Below are 19,580 nucleotides of genomic sequence, written 5' to 3'. Positions count from 1 at the left end.
CAGCGACAACAGACGCTGAGCTATCATCAGCAGCTGAATCAAAACTCTCCAGGCGCAGACCCATGGTCTCTCAAGACTGACGGATGCCACAAGGATGGTATATTTGTGTAAGCCCTAGACTTCTGAGAAACCCTGGTTGAAAAACACTAGTGCAAATGTTAAAATGCATTGTATTACTTTTACAAATTGAGAAAGCATCTTAACACATTCAAAACTGTTGAAATATGTGCCAGTAAAACTTCCCCACCATGTTGTCATCAGTATTTTAAATGTTCAGTTATCTTTAATTTGTTTAATTTTTCCAAATGGTTGTTTTGGTAATTGGGGCTATGACAGGTTGCAGAGCTGGGCTGAGAAATGGCAGATGGAGTTCAACCTGGATAAATGCGAAGTGATGCATTTTGGAAGGTCGAACTTAAATGCTGAATATAGGATTAAAGGCAGGATTCTCGGCAGTGTGGAGGAACAGCGGGATCTTGGTGTTCAAGTGCATAGCTCCCTCAAAGTTGCCACCCAGGTGGATAAGGTTGTTAAGAAAGCATATGGTGTTTTGGCTTTCATTAACAGGGGGATCGAGTTTAAGAGCCGCGAGGTTATGCTGCAGCTCTACAAAACCCTGGTGAGACCACACTTGGAATATTGTGTCCAGTTCTGGTCGCCCTATTATAGGAAAGATGTGGAGGCTTTGGAGAGGGTGCAAAGGAGGTTTACCAGGATGCTGCCTGGACTGGAGGGCTTGTCTTATGAGGAGAGGTTGACTGAGCTCAGACTTTTCTCTCTGGAGAGAAGGAGGAAGAGAGGTGACCTGATTGAGGTGTACAAGGTAATGAGAGGCATTGATAGAGTCGATAGCCAGAGGCTTTTCCCCAGGGCAAGATTGACTGCCACGAGGTTTAAGGTGTTAGGAGGAAGGTATAGAGGAGACGTCAGAGGGAGGTTCTTCACCCAGAGAGTTGTGAGCGCATGGAATAGTTTACCAGTGGTAGTCGTGGAAGCGGAGTCATTAGTGACATTTAAACGACTGCTGGACACGCATATGTACAGCAGTGAATTGAGGGGAATGTAGGTTAGGTTATTTTATTTTTGGATTAGGATTATTCCACGGCACAACATCGTGGGCCGAAGGGCCTGTAATGTGCTGTACTTTTCTATGTTCTATGTTCTTTTCTATGAACACTTGGCTGAGTTTCAAATAAAAGCTGAACAACTTGTCTCAGCATGGAGACTATGTTCACAAATTTAATGGAGAGTTTTAAGAGATTATTAAAAGGTTATCTGGCTTTGATGTTGTAAGTGGATGACTGTTTCATTAGTTTTATTGCACTTAACCACTTGAAAGCATTTACTTTTTATAAATAGGTGTTATGAATGGAAGTGATTTCCTTCCATCATGAGTTGTCTTTGAATAAGACTGCTCTGTTACATTGCTACACTCAGGAGAGGCACTGGCCTAGTGGTATTATTGCTAGAATATTGACCCAGTTAATGTTCTGGGGACCTAGGTTTGAACCTTGCCATGACCGATGGTGGGATTTGAATTCAATTTTTTAAAAATCTAAAACTAAGAGCCTAATGATGTCTCAGTGTTATCAATTGATAGAAAAGCCCACCTGGTTCATTCATGTCCTTAAGGGAAGGAAACTGCCATCCCTACTTGATCTGGACTATATGTGACTCCAGGCCCTCAGCAATGGGTCCTAATTACAAACTTTTAACCATCCTCCACGATGGACATTAAATGCTAGACTAGTCAGTGACATCCTCACACATGAATGACTTAAGAAAGAATTAGAAGTTTATTCCTTTAAAGCTCATTTCAAAAATATCCTGAGGTCTATTTATACTGAGTATAGGGCAGGTGTCTTTGCAGGATATACAGGGTGAACAGAGAGGGACATAAAATAGCCATGAAGGCATGAGGGGCATGGGAAGCAGGAGGGACATGGGGAGTTTGAAGCAACATGGAGATGATGTATGAGAGTTATGGGACATAAAAACTACCTTCCAGAGATTTCCCGGTGAATTATAACCAGAGATTGTGCTCCTCTAAAGTTACTGATGCCTCGAGAAACTTGCACACCACCCAGCCGTGTCTCCAAAACGTAAAAACGTTGAGCGGAGCAGGTGTCCTGGAGTTTTCCCACTGGACTGGTATTCCAGGATAATGTGCTGGTGACGTGGGTTTGAATGGTATTTGCTGAATGGCCTTTCTATTCCGCAGCACACCCATGTAACTCCTATTAAACTCCTGAAACACCATTAAGTTGTGATGCCTTTAACAGAATCTTGTGAATTGGCTCATTATAATGATTGCAGCAAGGGCCAGGTACATCCCATTGACTTTGAAATCAGGGAGCTATGGCTGACAGATATATATTGGAGATTCAGAGAATGTCCTCAGTCCAGGGTGGTCTGAGCTGGCTGGTCAGAGCCCAGGTACTGTGCACATGTAAATAAAGGGTGACTTGGTGATGGGATACCTGTCTCTATGCAGTTATCTCATTCATTAATGACCCTCATCAACATCCTGCTAGCTAGTTTCACTGGAATGTCTCTGATGCTGATTTCTTTCTCTAATGTAAATACTGACCAAAAATAACTTGCACTGAGAATATAACTCTTCAGAAGTCAAAGTATTTATCTTTCATGGTTTGTTAGTGACTCATTCTAAACAGCTGCCTTTGATTTTTAGGGGCTGCTTTTATATTCTTACTAACGCCTTTGTTGGACAATGCAGCCACATTACTTTTGGTACTAAGGTTGAATTTTGTTTCATTTTTCCTACTGAGAAAGATAACAGCACAAATACCGAAGATTACAAACGTGTTATCTTTTAACTTGGAATCTATACAATTAGTGGTTAATAGAGTTAAATCGAGTAAATTAATGGCAAGTAAAACTCCTGTACCGTTGCCTAAATGGGATCAATCACATATTGTAATCACCTCCTCTTCCCTCACCATACACAATATTCATTTCTTATTCAAGAACAACCAGTTACACTCTTGCAGAAACATCATCAACAATCAGAACATCTATTTAGTTTGGGTTCAGCAATATATTTCTTTAAATATTCAATATTATTGAGGGTTTGTTCAGCGAGGACCCTGGTTAGTTCAATGAGTGCTTTTGAAGTATTTGGTGAGCTTTTAGCTTGAGCACTGGTGCATTACTAGTATGTCGAATGTACAAAGCGATCATCAATAACCCAGGATGAATACAGAACAAAGAACAAAGAAAATTACAGCACAGGAACAGGCCCTTCAGCCCTCCAAGCCTGCGCCGATCCAGATCCTTTATCTAAACCTGTTGCCTATTTTCCAAGGATCTGTATCCCTCTGCTCCCTGCCCATTCATGTACCTGTCCAGATATATCTGAAATGACACTGTCTTGCCCGCCTCTATCACCTCCGCTGGCAACGCGTTCCAGGCACCCACCATCCTCTGCACAAAGAACTTTCCCCCTCACCTTGAAACTGTGACCCCTAGTAATTGAGTCCCCACTCTGGGAAAAAGCTCCTTGCTATCCACCCTGTCTATACCTCTCATGATTTTGTAGACCTCAATCAGGTCCCCCCTCAACCTCTGTCTTTCTAATGTAAATAATTCTAATCTACTCAACCTTTCTTCATAGCTAGCACCCTCCATACCAGGCAACATCCTGGTGAACCTCCTCTGCACCCTCTCCAAAGCATCCACATCCTTTTGGTAATGTGGTGACCAGAACTGTATGGCGTATTCTAAATGTGGTTGAACCAAAGTCCTATACAACTGTAACATGACCTGCCAACTCTTGTACTCAATACCCCATCCAATGAAGGAAAGCATGCTGTATGCCTTCTTGACCACTCTATCGACATGCGTTGCCACCTTCAGGGCACAATGAACCTGAACACTCAGATCTCTCTGTGCATCAATTTTCCCCAGGGCTTTTCCACTTACGGTACAGGTTGGCTCTTGAATTGAATCTTCCAAAATGCATCACCTCGCATTTGCCTGGATTGAACTCCATCTGCCATTTATCTGCCCAACTCTCCAATCTATCTATATTCTGCTGCACTCTCCAACAGTCCCCTTCACTATCTGTTACTCCATCAATCTCAGTGTCATCTGCAAACCTGCTAATCAGACCATCTATACCTTCCTCCAGATCATCTATGTATATCACAAACAACAGTGGTCCCAACACGGATCCCTGTGGAACACCACTGTTCACAGTTCTCCACTTTGAGAAAGTCACTTCCACTACAACTTTCTGTCTCCTGTTGCCCAGCCAGTTCTCTATCCATCTAGCTAGTACACCCTGAACTCCATGCGACTTCACTTTCTCCATCAGCCTATCATGGGGAACCTTATCAAACGCCTTACTGAAGTCCATGTATGTGACATCTACAGCCCTTCCCTCATCTATCAACTTTGTCACTTACTCAAAGAATTCTTTCAAGTTGGTAAGACATGACCTTCCCTGCACAAAACCATGTTGTCTATCACTAATAAGCCCATTTTCTTCCAAGTGTAAATAGATCTTTTCCTTCAGTAACTTTTCCAGTAGCTTCCCCACCACTGACATCAGGGTCACCCGTCTATAATTTCCTGGATTATCCTTGCTACCCTTCTTAAACAAGGAAACAACATTAGCAATTCTCCAGCCCTCCGAGACCTCACCCCTAGTCAAAGATGATGCAAAGATATCTGTTAAGGCCCCAGCTATTTCCTCTCTTGCTACCCTCCGTAACCTGGGATAGATCCCATCCGGATCTGGCGATATGTCCACCCTAATGCCTTTTAGAATACCCAACACCTCCCCCCTCCTTATGTCGACTTGACCTAGAGTAATCAAACATCTATCCCTAACCTCAACATCCATCATGTCCTTCTCCTCAGTGAATACCGACGCAAAGTACTCATTAAGAATCTGACTCATTTTCTCTGACTCCTCGTATAATTTCCCTCCTTTGTCCTTGAGTGGCCAACCCTTTCTCTAGTTATCCTCTTGCTCCTTATGTATGAATAAAAGGCTTTGGGATTTTCCTTAACCCTGTTTGCTAAAGATATTTCATGACCCCTTTTAGCCCTCTTAATTCTTCGTTTCAGATTGGTCTGAATTTTCCGATACTCTTCCAAAGTTTCATCTGTTTTCAGTTGCCTCAACCTTATGTATGCTTCCTTTTCCCTCCTTTCTGGTCTCACAATTTCACCTGTCATCCACGGTTGCCTAATCTTGCCCTTTCTATCCCTCATTTTCACAGGGTCATGTCTGTCCTGCACGTTAATCAACCTCTCTTTAAAAGCCTCCCACATATCTAATGTGGATTTACCCTCAAATAGCTGCTCCCAATCCACATTCCCCAGCTCCTGTCGAATTTTTCTATAGTTGGCCTTCCCCCAATTCAGCACTCTTCCTTTAGGACTACTCTTGTCTTTGTCCATCAGTATTCTAAAACTTACGGAATTGTGATCACTAATCCCAAAGTAATCCCCTACCGAAACTTCACCCAACTGGCTGGGCTCATTCCCCAACACCAGGTCCAGTCTGGCCCATTCCTGAATTGGGCTATTTACATACTGCTCTAGAAAACCCTCCTGGATGCTCCTTACAAATTCTGCTCCAAACTACAAGAATCCCAGTCAATATTGAGAAAATTAAAATCTCCCATCACCACCACCCCGTTGCTCCTACATCTTTCCATAACCTGACTACATATTTCTACAGCATCTGCAGTTCCCATTATCTCTGATACATATTTCTGCCTCTATCTCACGCTCACTGTTGGAAGGCCTGTAGTACAGCCCCAACATTATTACCACACCCTTCCTGTTTCTGAGCTCTGCCCCTATTGCCTCACTGCTCGAGTTCTCCATAGTGCCCTCCTTCAGCACAGCTGTGATATCCTCTTTGACCAGTAATGCAACTCCTCCACTCCTTTTACTTCCCTCTCTATCCCACCTGAAGCATCTATATCCTGGGATATTTAGTTGCCAATCTTGACCTTCCATCAACCGAATCTCAGTAATAGCAATAACATCATACTCCCAGGTACTAATCCAAGCCCTAAATTCATCTGCTTTACCTGCTACACTTCTCGCATTAAAACAAATGCACTTCAGACTGCCCGTCCCTCTGCGTTCATCATCTGCTCTCTGCCTACTCTTCCCTTTAGTCACACTGACGTCCTTATCTAGTTCCTTACAGGTTTTAGTTACTACCTCCTTACTGTCCACTAACCTCCTCATTTGGTTCCCACCCACCTGTCACATTAGTTTAAACCCTCCCCAACAGCGTTAGCAAAAGCAGCCCCTAGGACATTGGTTCCAGTCCTGCCCAGGTGTAGATCGTCTGATTTGTAATAGTCCCACCTCCCCCAGAAGGATGGTGCTGTAAAGCTATGATTTGGAGAAATTTAAATCCTTCTCCCTAAAATTTGTGCTTAGCCTTGAAACACAAGAGGTATGGAAAGTTTGGTTTGTTATGGATGGCTAGATAGCAAAGGCATGCCCAATATATCCTATATTTTTTGAAGGCTTTATGATCCTTTATCAAGAGCAATATTGACCTCAATTGTGATCAGCTCCCATCCCTTATCCCACCAACATTCTGGCCCTGGTTCCCCCAAAATATTCAACAAAATGTCCTGTAAACGTACATACATCTCACTTCAACTTTTCAAATACAACTATCTGGTCCCCAAATTTGGCAAGGAATGAGATACCAGTTCTCTCTTTTTAACCCCTTTCAATTAATTGTAACAAAGATTTGTTATTTTAATTTCAGCATGCAGCTGTCACATTTCAATTACAATGTAGTTCACTCCAAAGTGACAGAGTCAATGGTGCTCCCTACCCAGACCTCGAATTGGGACCAATTCTTTTTCTTTAAGGAATTTGAAATAACTCCACAGAGGCCAGCCTCCTGACACCAAGTCACTCTTTATTTAAATGTGCATAGTACTTGACACTGGTCTGGCTTCATCAGGGTCAGCTCTCAGAGTAAACAGAAACTCTGACACTCCTGTTTGTATCTATCAGCCAGAGCTCCCTGACTGGACCTCTTCCATCAGGCAGAAGATACAAAATCTTAAACACATGTAACAACATTCAAGAGCAGCTTCTTCCCTGCTGTAATTAAATTTCTGAATGGACCTCTCAAATTTCAAATCTAATTGTTGATCTTGCTTTTTTGTGCACCTTCTCTGCAGCCATAACTTTGTATTCTTTGCTCAGTTCAATCACCCTATGGTCTTTGTATGTTATGTTCTGTCTATACTGCACATAAGATAAAACCTTTCACTGTACATAGGTATATGTGACAATAATAAGTCGAATCAAATCAAATTAATCAGGTAACTCATATTCTATGAGGTTTACCTGACTGACTTGTTACAATCACTACAGACTCAGAATCTGCCAAGTATAACTAATTCTTCAAGCTCTTAGTCATTTAGATAAGTACATGAGTAGGAAAGGTTTGGAGTGATATGGGCCAACTTCTCCCCATCCCCCTCTCTGATGAAGGTCTAGACCCGAAACGTCAGCTTTTGTGCTCCTAAGATGCTGCTGGGCCTGCTGTGTTCATCCAGCTCCACACTTTGTTATCTCAGATTCTCCAGCATCTGCAGTTCCCATTTTCTCTGGGATTAGTTTAGTTTGGTATTATGTTTGACAATGGACTGGTTGGACTGAAGGGTCTGTGTCTATGCTGTATGAGTCTATCATTCAAACTACTTCTCCTGCACTGCTTACCATGTCTGAAGTGAGGATTTCTGCCTTATTGTTTCTTCGGTAAGTTCTGCTGACTGCTTGTTGTTCAATTACTTGCAGCTGTTGACTGACTGAGTATTCTTAAAGTGGTAAAACTCTGGAACACTCACTTGCCCTCTGAAATGTTTTTGCCCTAGGTCTAATGGAATTTTTCCACCATTGTTGATTTGTGGTATTTAAGCAATGATGTTGACTGCTGACTACCACGTTGCATATGCTGCAGAACCAGTCACTGATAGCTAATGGTTGGGGTAGTGTGCTGTTACCATTCTTACTTTCAATATGTGATGACACACTTCTGGCATAGGTGAGAATTGAACCCAGAACTTTTAGGTACTCTACCACTGTCCAACAAGAGTCTTCCACAATCTTCCTTTCAATACTGTACTTAAAACCTATTTGTGTAATTATGGTAAAAGATGAAAAACGAGTGATTCTTAACATGAAGAGGTAGCTACCTTAACAAAATATAGTTTATTACCCAATTGAAATAGGTACAAGTCACATTGGCTGGTTTGGTACAATAACTTAGACAATGATGATAAACTTGTCTCTTCTGGAATCACAAGCAATTCCTTACTTCCCTATCTGAAACTATATGTTGTCATCAAACCGAGTGAAGCTCCACGCAGTCTCCAACATTAATGCTTTCATAAACATTACTTGACCCAACAATAAGGATTCACATTGTCAGAATTTGAAGTCTGTCATCAGTTGGTGTCACTTTGCAGAATGAGCTGTGCACTGATCATGACACCCATGGCATTGCATATCTGACAACTATGAAATAAAACTCTGTATAATCCTGACGATTTTCTACATTGCACCAGAGCATTTTGACAAAAATAGTCCAAAATTTACTGTTTAATGAGACCCAATGATTATGAATGTGAAAACACTTTGCATATTTCAAGCTGTCTGGCCAATATTACATGACAGGTTTTGTGTATATAGATGTCTTTCCCAATAATGATTTAGCAGCTTGTTTTACACCATGCCCACTTTATATCTGTTTGAAGTCAATGGAAAAGAAAGTCTGAAAATTCACTTTCACTAAGTTTGCACTATTGCCGAAGACCAATTTTACCCACGCAAGCAATGCAAAATTCAAATTACAGAACAGAAGAGTAAAATGTAAAGTTAGATCACTCTTACCCAGTGGTGTATGGTATATTAATGCCCCCGAGGTTAATGGTTTCACAGCCAACAATGAAGAGTGTAGAGAAGCACAATAAAGAGACCCCACTGCAAATCATGGCAAGTTTTGCTGATTCTCGTGCACCAAGTTTGAGCTTTTTAATAATATAGCCCCCAAGGATAATGCCAACACCAGCACTGGGAACAATGATCACACCTGGAAGTAAAGCAGAGCATTAGCTTACAAATCATATACTGAACAGAAAGCCACACTTCATTGAGGAATTCTAAAAGTCTGTTCATGACAGATTGGAGCTTGCAACTACCACCATAGTTTGTACCACCACCTGGATAGTTTGTACAGAAATTGCTTACGTTGAAATGTAAAGATCATCGGGTAAATGAGATTAGTCCGTTAGTTTATTCATTCTAAATTACTCCTTCCCTTTAATCTCTTATCCTCTTGCTACCATTTCTAAATTAAATCTGAATGGCTCTTTAACTTATGCATTTTGTTAGAACTTTCCTGCTCAATTTTGAATCATCTGCAAGGAATTCTATCCCAGCCCAGATGTTAAGGTATAAGGGACTGGTTATAGTTCTTCAGTAATATCGTCTGTTTTGTATCTATGTAACCTGTACATTATCATTCCAAATGTCCCCACATTTTAATTTTGACAATAAATTGTCTGTGAAGAAGTGAACATTTATTAAATCTGCTTTCAGAGACTCAGTTCACTTCAATTTGCTGCCTTTCCATTTTTGAATGAATTTATCTCAATTTTTTCCACCGTATTCTTAAATTTCAGGGATGCCATTTTAAAAATGTGTATAGCATTAACAATTTTCTAACATTTCTAAATAACTGAAATATATTCTGTTTGTGTAAGTACCCTCTGGACCAAATGGAGATTCATGTTGTTTCAATTTGTATAGCAGTACTTTAGTTAGTAAAATAGCAAAGCTGATGCTTCACAGAAAAGTCTAGGAAAATGAACATTGATTCTGGAAGGAAGAGTTCAACAGCCATCACTGAAAGATTGGCTTTTCAATCCTCTAGATTAAATATTCAGCAGGTCCCGGTAGCAGGGCCTCAGTACACTCAAGCTATTACAAAAGTTTCAGCTCCCAGGAGGTTGACGTGGTTTTCAATTAAAATAAATTTATTTTGATTACTCATAAAATTTCAGACGCTGTAGCACATGGTTCTGACTGAGAACTTTTTTTTAAGAAATATGAATGCTGAAAGGTAGAAATAGCTGTGTCGAATGAACACCGAAGGCATGAGAACAGGTTATAAATATCTCAAATGTTTTTAAAAAATACACCAAGTGGGGAAAACGACAACATTTGAAACTAATAATTATATGTTCAGGAATTCTTCCTACCAAAAATTCTAAACAGGTGCACAGGTACTATTTAAACTTATCAGGGACCAGACTCTATTACAATTTAAACAAATAAAAAGCACATTTCTATAGCACCTTGGACCAACTCTGGATTTTCCAAACTGTTTTACAGCCATTTGCGATGAGGGCAAACTAGTATTGACAGCAATGCATCCTGAACAGATCATCTGGAGACACCCTGGTTTGTATCCTGTGACATTTGAATTCTGGATTCGCGTTCAGTTAGTTAAAGTTGTTTCAGCTGGCAATGGAACTCTGGATAGAAAGTTATTTCCCGTACTACTCAAAGTGATTGTCAGGATAGGCTGGATCAAAGAAAAGTTACTATAAGCCCACAAAATGGTCTGAGTGTTGCACAATCTAACTCTCATGTGAAAAAAAGTTGGATATAGGGACGCTGTGGTGCCAAAGGAGAGAAAACATTCCCAGAAAATTGTTATATCTTTCTAAATAATGCTATGTAAATAATTATAGTGCCTAAAATATCTTCACTAGGCAGACAAAATGAAGACATTGTTTTAAACTGTTGTCTCATATCACAATTACTTGAAGAATACTGGGGTTCATTGTTAAACTTGGTTTCAATATAAGCTAATGCTGCCTTTAGATTGCTGCAGTCAGACTGAATGCTATCATTAATGATTTCGACTGGAGCTAAATGCATTGCATGCATTGAGGAGATCTTGCTTTTTTTCTGACACCTTGGAAATACACAAGGGGGAATTCCAAATGAAAAATGGGTGCACAAGTTAGGGTGAGATGGGAGGTAGAAATTAGTCAAATTTTCTTTCTGACATAAGCCTGCCCCCCAGGATGCCCAGTGCCAGCTTTTACCGAAGCTGAAAGTTGGGTTAGCAAGCAGCCCAACTAATGAAGTGGGTTAAACCTTGAATATGAAAATGAGACCATAATTTTTAGTCACTGCACTACTATATACAGTGATGGAGTGGTAATGCAAACTACTGGATGAATATGGAGGCTAATGTCTGGAGGCATGAATTTGAATCCTCACCAGGGCAGATGGTGAAATCTGAGATAATGGGAACTGCAGATGCTGGAGAATCCAAGATAACAAAGTGTAGAGCTGGATGAACACAGCAGGCCAAGCAGCATCTTTGGAGCACCAAACCTGATGTTTCCGGCCTAGACCCTTCATCAGAAAAGGGGGATGGGGAGAGGGTTCCGAAATAAATAGGGATGGTCCGCCTCCCCCTCTCTCCCTATTTATTTCAGAATCCTCTCCCCATCCCCCTTTTCTGATGAAGGGTCTAGGCCTGAAACATCAGCTTTTGTGCTCCTAAGATGCTGCTTGGCCTGCTGTGTTCATCCAACTTCACACTTTGTTATCTATGGTGAAATCCGAGTTCAATTAAAAACCGAAAATGTAAAGCTAATGGCAACCATGTAATCACTATCAATTGTTATGAAAACACTTTGGTTCAGTAAATCTACCATTATTGCCTCAGTAATGTGCCTCAAATGGCAATTAAAGATGGGCAATAAATACTGGCCTATAAATAAATTCCTCAAAGGAAGGACTTGATGGGTTCAGGAAGTCACTGCCTTTACACTTGGTCTTGCATTCAGGAGAGTCTGTGCTCAAGGTATCCTCATGACCTTCATCCAAGGTCACTGCCTTCCCTCCCAGAACCTCCCACCATACCCCAGTGTCACCAGCTCCCTCTCATTTGAACCTTGACCGTGCTGTGGTGGTGAAGGTCCCATTGCTATCAGGGTGCCTGTGTGGAATGGATCCTTGAAATCACTGACACTCTGTGCAGTTAAACAGCAAATTCCAAATGATGAGTTTGTGCTTATCAATCATGCAAAATTCCACTCATTGTATCTTAACAGAACAGGAGGCCACTTAGGCCCACCACGTAGTGAGAAGCTCCTTGAAAGACCGCTTCAAGTTAGTTCCATATCCTAACCATTTCTCGAATACCCTTCAAGTGTTTGAGGCTGCTCCATTCTCACTTTTGTGTACACGTAACATCACAAGCTTCTGTTATCTTTTAATATTTGACCAAGAAACAGCCAGCATTGGAGCATAGCTTCTGATGAGCCTTCTAACTACTTTGATGCACATTTGTGCACCTGCTTTACGGCCAAGGAAAGTAGATTTTGTATCATGAAAAAGGAAATATTAATGCAAAAATAAAACATTGCGGGCATAAATGTTGGAACTATATGACCACTGGAAAGAGCAATCTAGAAGCTGAAAGCCCTCCAATTGCAGTGCACTGGACGTCCAGCTACTTCCAGGACAGTCACACTATATCCCATATGAAGGGCACTTGGTGCCATGCATTGCCAGAAGGAATGCCATTGGTAGAACAAGCTGTCACATTCCAGCTTATTGGATGCAACAAGTTCACATTATCATTGAACAACTCAGCATCTGTGTTTGTACTCCTGCTGAGAAGGAGCTGTGAATTCTAATTGCTAACAATGGTAGCTAATATTAAATATATAGTCATCATGTAGGAAAGATACTGCTTTTAGATTTGTAAAACTATAAGGAAATAAAATGTGTGCAACTTGTGCATAAGTAGTGAATGTAGAGATTGTAATACTCATCAATATGGATTAAGAACTGAGGAATAAAATGTGTTACTTGGTCAGTTTCTTTGCTTGATGATCCTGGGGTGGTTTTGCTTGACATGCATTATGTGTTTATGACCTGATTATTTTGGTAAGGAAGAAAGATGAAACTTAGATGCCCCATGACTTGTGTATGTCCAAATTAATACACATCTCCGTTCCTTTCTGTTAACTTTCTTTAAATATTGTTGGCTGCTTTCTTTGCTGATAGATATTTTTCCTTGAGGAGGTCTTAATTTGTAGAAAATAAGTGAAAGGTCTGATTGTTGTTTCATTTTTGAAACAGATTTTAAAAGACATTTGGGTAAGTACATGAATAAGAAACATTTAGGGAGATATGGGCCAAACACAGGCAAGTGGGATTAGTTTAATTTGGGGAAATTGGTCGGCATGGACGAGTTGGGCCGATGGGGAAGGTAGGTGGGATGGTGATAGGTGAGTGCAGGTAGGCAGTGGTGGGCATTGGTCAGTGAAGTGAGAGGAGCGGATAGGTGGAAGAGGAGTTGGACAGGTTGTGTCAGGTCAAGGAGGCAGGAATGAGAGGGAGTGTTGGAAATGGAATGAGGCTAGGGGTGGGGAGATGTTAAAACTCATGAATTCTATGATTAAGCCATCGGGCTCTAGGATCCTGAGGCGGAATATGAGGTGTTGCCCCTCCAGTTTGTGGACGTAAACTTGGAGACCGTTTTGTAGAGCATCTGTGCTCTGTACGCAATGAACAACAACACCTTCCAGTCACGAACCATTTTAAGACCCCTCCCAATCCCTGGGTGACATGTTCATCCTGGGCCTCCTCCAGTGTCACAATGACACCACGCGCAAACTGGAGGAGCAACACCTCATATTCCACCTCAGGAGTCCTCCTTGAAACAATGGTTCCATCAGATTAATGGGAAGGTAGCATCAGTCCTAGAGTCATACAGCATGGAAACAGGCTCTTCGGCCCAACTCATCCATGCCAACCAGAAATGCTAAAGTGAACTAGTTGCATTTTACTGCATTGGCCCTTATCCTTTTAAACGCTCCCTATCCATGTAGCTGTCTAAATGTCTCTATAAAATCATGGAAGGTATAAATAAGGTAAATAGCCAACAGCTTCTCCTCATGGTAGGGGAGTCTAAAACTCCCATGGCATAGGTTTAAGTTGAGAGGGGAGAGTTATAAAAGTGCCCAGAGGGGAAATTTTTTCACACAGAGGTGGTGAGTGTCTGGAAGGGGCTGCCAGAGGTAGCGGTGGAAGTAAGTACAAGTTTATTATTTTAGAAACATTTAAACAGGTACATGGATGGGATAGGTATGGAGGGATATGGACCAAACATAGGCAAATGAGATTAGTTTAATTGTGAAAACTGGGCAGCATGGACAAGTTGGGCCAAAAGGCCTCTTTTCATGCTGTAGGCCTCTTTGGCTCTATGATACTAGTGGTTAATGAACACCGCAGATCAACTTTTAATTGTTAATTCTATGTATAGATATATAGATACATAAATATTTATGCATCATTCAGAGGTGTGTTACACTATGTTTCAATCATTACTACGTCAAAACATCCTTACAAGGTGTCGCTCCATTTACTTTCCGGTTGAGCTTTCCGAATGAAATTTTCCTTCCCAGTTTATTTCTTATGCTACCCCTGGCAACGTTCATGGCTGTTGTGCTCTGTAATACATCGTGTGACAAGAACATGGAATTTGTTCTATTTGGCATGGTTCATGCTATGCAGCTAAGAATGATGCAGTGGCAGGAGCTAGAACTTTGGTAATGTATCAGCCAAAAATATTCCACTATGGACATGCATAGCCCATGGCCAACAAAATTATTATTTTTATTAAGCGTTCTTACCAGTTCAAGTGTCTAAAATGGTCTCTGTGCTCTCTAGAGATTTAATAACAGTTCTTTCTTGCGTGTTAGGATGGGAACTGACTCTAGACTGAGTTCAATTTCATGCTGGTGTTATAACAACAACAAACGTACTTTGTTAAGACCTTTAATGCAGCAAAATATCTCCAAGCGCTTCCCAAAATTGGACAGGTAGTAGGTGGATGAATGGTGCCGAAAAGCTTAATCAAATGGATATATTTTAAGAAGGCAAATGTGGAGGGACTGAGATTTAAGGAAGAATTTCAGAGCTTAAAGCTGACATGGTTGAAGGCACCACAACTAATAACGGGCCAATTAGATTGAGGAATACACAACAGGCCAAAGATGAAGGTATGAAAAGTTGTTGGAGAGGTGTAAGGCCAGAGGAGCTACTGGCACGTGAATTCATCAGTTAATCTTCATCAGTTTTAACAAAGTGATAAGTGAAAGGAACTAGATATCATACGAAGCAGATTTGAAGATGAACTGAAGTTTATAGTTCGTGTAAGTTGTGAACATGAAGAGCATTGGAACAGTTGAGTCTGGAAGGAACAAAAATACGAATGAAGGTTTTCAGGAAAGATAACCTAATGCAAATGTAGAAATGGGCAATATAATTGTGATCAAAATGAGGTGCCTTTAGTAATGGAAAGAATGTGGCATTGTAAGTTCAGTTAAGGACAAATAGGATGTTGAGGTTACAGTCTGATTGAATCTGAGATAGTGGCCAGTGACTCACATGACAAGGTAAATATAACCAAAAGTATAGGCACATGTTTATTTTAATCTACAAAAAGACCCGAAGAAATAGAGATAACTTTAATGTCTTTACCAAATGAGAGTTATCTTCACATCCAACCTGGCCAATTACCAGCCCATCTTTCCAACCCCAATCATCTGCAAAGTAAAGGAAGGCATCTTTGTCATTACTATCAATCATCACTCAGCAGTGACCTAATCGGTGATACTCAGTTCGCATTCCTTCAGACCTACTCAGCTCTTAATCTCATTGCAACCTTGGTTCAAATATGGGCAAAAGAGCTGAATGCCAGAGGTGAGCTGAGAGTGACTGTCCTTAACATCAAGGCTGCATGTGACCGAGTGAAGCCTCTAGGGGCCCGAACAAAAATACAGTCAAAGGAAATTGATGGCAATGGCAGTCATAGCTAGCAGAAGGGTAGATGGTTGTGGTTGTCAGAGATCAATCATCTCAGCTCTAGGACATCTCTGCAAGAGTTCCTCAGGATGGTGTCCAAGAATGAGGTATCCTAAGCTGCTTTATCAACGACCTTCCCCCCTCCATAAGGTCAGGCGTGGGGATGTTCACTGACGATTACGCAATATTAAGCACCTTTTGAGACTCCTCAGACATTGAAGCAGCCAATATTCATATCTAGTAAAGGCCTGGCCAACAATAAAGTTTAGATCAATAAGTAACGTGCACACCACACAATGCCAGACAACATCAGTCTCAAACAAAAGAGAATCTAACCATCAACCATCGACATTAAATGACATTACCATCACTGAATCATCATATCAATATCATAGAGATTATGAGAAGCTGAACTGGAGCAACCATATGCGTGTGGTAGCTACGACAGCAGGTCATAGCAATGATCAATAGTAACCACTTAGCAACTCTCTGGCAACAGCTCCTGACTCCTCAAAGCCTGACCATTCATGTGTGATGGAACAAGTCAGGAATGTGATGGAATACTCTCCACTTGACTGTATGAGTGCAGCCCCAACATTCACGAGGCTTGAAACCATCCAGGACAAAGTCCAAATTTGATTGGCACCCCATCTCCACTATCAACATTCAGCCCATTCGCCATTGGTGCACAATGAAAGCAGTGTGTACCATCTACAACATGTCCTGCAATAATTCACTGAGGGTCCCCTGACAGCCTCTGTCACATGGAAGAACAAGTGCAGCTAACACATGGGAACATCGTGACCTGCAAGTTCTCCTCCAAGCTACTCACTGTCCTAACTTGGAAATATACTGTCATTCCTTCATTGCCACTAGGTCACAATCCTGGAAATCCCTCACTAGTAGCACAATGGGTGTATTTGTAGCCCAAGGACTACAGCTTCTCAATGTCAAGGGCAATTCATAAGTACTTAGACATTAACACCTACTTTTCTTTTCCTTCTAAAAATCACTGTTTATGTGAATCAACAGAATACACAAACCTCATGCCAAAAGTCTACAGGCGGGTGATGAGCAAATTATATTAACACAATTACTGCACTAAAGGATTTGATTAATGTATGGGACAGACATAGCACACTATTGCACTAGAATACATTGATTATATGAAATAGTGAATGATGACTATGGTTTATGCTGTAATTTATAATGTTTATAACTTCACAAATTTCAACTAACATTAAGTTGAACAGTAAGCATTTAGCAAAATAAACTCTCCAAAAATGCATTTCAACATCGTTACGTTATTGTAAATTTGTACTTCTTCTAAAAGTTAAGTTTAACATGATAAAACCTCTTTTGTAAATGTCATGAGCATTCTTTTTATAATATTAGGTAAATTAATCAGCCAAGGTTAATTTTTTTTAATGAAAAGTATTAATTCTGGGAAATAATAGCAATTATCTAATATTTGTCTCCCTGCCTTGGGAAATTATTCCACTCAATTTCCAAATTTAGCATCTGTTGGCACATCTACAAACATTTCAGGTGACATAGCTTCTTTAGATCCATTGCCAAACGAAGAGATAAGTGTGCCACTTAATATAAAGGAGCTGATCATGGCATCTTTGACTTCAATGCCCTGGACTGGGACAGAGGGGAAAGAAAACGTCACATGCTCTTTGCTCCTGAACATTATCTGGAGGGAGAGTGCAATTTTCTGGATGTCAAGACAGTACAGGTTCAGCCTAAGAAATGCAGTTTGATTTGATTAAATTGCTGACTGGCATTCATGCTCAAGTCTGCTTATCTTGAGAAACTGCTAAATAGCGAGCTTCCATGGAATTGCAGCCCTTCAGGTCAAAGGAAAACTAGGGTAATATCTGATCACTCATTGGGCAAATTACAGTTAATCCTCCCTTTAGAAATCTTTCATTTATACAGCCCTTACAATGAGAACATCTCAGAACATTATAAGATGTATCATGTCAGTTAATGTGGACAAATCTGATCAGAGGACCTTTAGGAATTAACTGGCATTCCTGAGTATTTAGTCTAATTTTATAATATTAAAAACACCTACGGTAAATTTCTAAAACTATTTCTATAACATTGGGATGAATTTTCTGCCTCAATACAGTGTGTAAAAGGAATCTGTACAGGGAGGAATAAGCATCCCAAAGATCTTATTTTTCTGTCTAATTATCTAAGTGGATGGAAAACTGCACACATTTGCTTATGGGCATGCAAACCTCCACACCAAATATACCAGGCACAGGCACTAGACAATCTGACCCATTTGGTCATATGTGAGATATGAGCCTATAATTCAGGCATTACAACCTGATCTACGGCCCAACAAGATCTATATTTCTACTGCTAGCAGTAACTTAGCCAACCAAAAGGTTAATGTACACATCTTACCAGTGTAAATGCTTGCATTAGATGCTGGGATGCCAAACTGAGATTCAATGAACTTGGGAATGAAGGTAATAAAAGCGGTGACGATGGCACTTTCTGCTGTGTATGACAAACTCACAAACAGGAATGTCATGTTGCTCAAGATCCTGACAGCAGCTTTGGGAATGTCTATAAAAATGATAAGAGAAACACTTTCACCATGAATGAAACACAATGGAGAGGAACACCCATGGACACCAAATGCAAAGTAGCCCACTCGCACATTGTAAATGGCAATGTCTGAATTTATCTTCCAAAGAGATGGATAATGAGCAAGGCAATGTGTGCACAGTTTTTGGAACAGATAGAACATTTGTACCTCTGTACAAATTGTTTGTACAAACGGGTAAAACATTTGTACTCAGAACAGGTAAAACATTTGTAAGATAGAGAAATCACACAGGGAGCATAGTAAGTGCATTTAACTAACAATTCCAAAGAAGAGTCATTGGACTTGAAACATCACCTCTGTTTCTTTCTCCACAGATTCTCCCAGACCTGCTGTTTTATTCAGCACTTGCTGTTTTTTATTACATTTAATAACAGATTGACTCATTCTGGTAACCTGAGTAGGAAGTCACTAGACAGCAATTTTGGCTATATTCACATTGTCCAAATAATGATACATTTTCAGTACAATGGATATCAAGAAACATGACTGGTCAAAGTTAGAAATTAAAACACAGGAAAAGTAATAGAACCAGCACCAAAGTAAACTTAACAAGGTTCAATGATATAACGTCTGGTGACATAGTGCCTACCAACGCATAACAGCGAATACCTCTGTATTATTGCTACAGTTGTGTATCAATAATGTGTATCAACATTCCTAATTTCAATCTACTATTCTTTGATGACAATGTTGTAGCTATGGTAACTTATAATATTGGTATGCAGCACAGCACAGATACGTTAAAAGTAATTTCTGAAGATAAACATTCCATATACATTATTCTTGCTGAAAAAGGCATGTGCTGAAACTGTTCATGTTGTATTCATCAGGGTAGAATCATAACAATATCAAGTCTCAAAGGAAACAGCGATGTACATGTCCTGAGGAGAGGCTCCTGATCAGCTGACATGTCGACAGGCCACTTACGAATGAATCAGTAACCTCTCCTCATGCACTATAAACTTCTGGTCCCTTTGAGATTTGGTACAGTACCGATAAGTACAGTACAAAAACTTACAACAGC

The 19,580-nt window shown here is 40.5% G+C and overlaps 1 protein-coding gene across 2 annotated transcripts in view; it reads right to left on the bottom strand.

The window, feature by feature from the left end:
* Positions 1-19,580, bottom strand: part of LOC125451395 (solute carrier organic anion transporter family member 5A1) — a 161,633-nt gene that overhangs the window by 24,841 nt on the left and 117,212 nt on the right. Inside the window, exons 4-5 of one of the 2 annotated variants that reach the window (XM_048528432.2) lie at positions 18,349-18,513; positions 8,914-9,112 (exon numbers count right to left, since the gene is read on the bottom strand). In XM_048528432.2, the coding sequence (XP_048384389.1) occupies positions 8,914-9,112; positions 18,349-18,513 (364 nt within the window). The remainder of the gene's footprint in view (positions 1-8,913; positions 9,113-18,348; positions 18,514-19,580) is intronic. The other variant, XM_048528433.2, reaches the window with a different exon arrangement.

This window comes from Stegostoma tigrinum, chromosome 5, assembly GCF_030684315.1.
Source record: "Stegostoma tigrinum isolate sSteTig4 chromosome 5, sSteTig4.hap1, whole genome shotgun sequence".
Lineage (NCBI taxonomy): Eukaryota > Metazoa > Chordata > Chondrichthyes > Orectolobiformes > Stegostomatidae > Stegostoma > Stegostoma tigrinum.
This window is presented reverse-complemented; position numbering and strand designations above follow the sequence as displayed.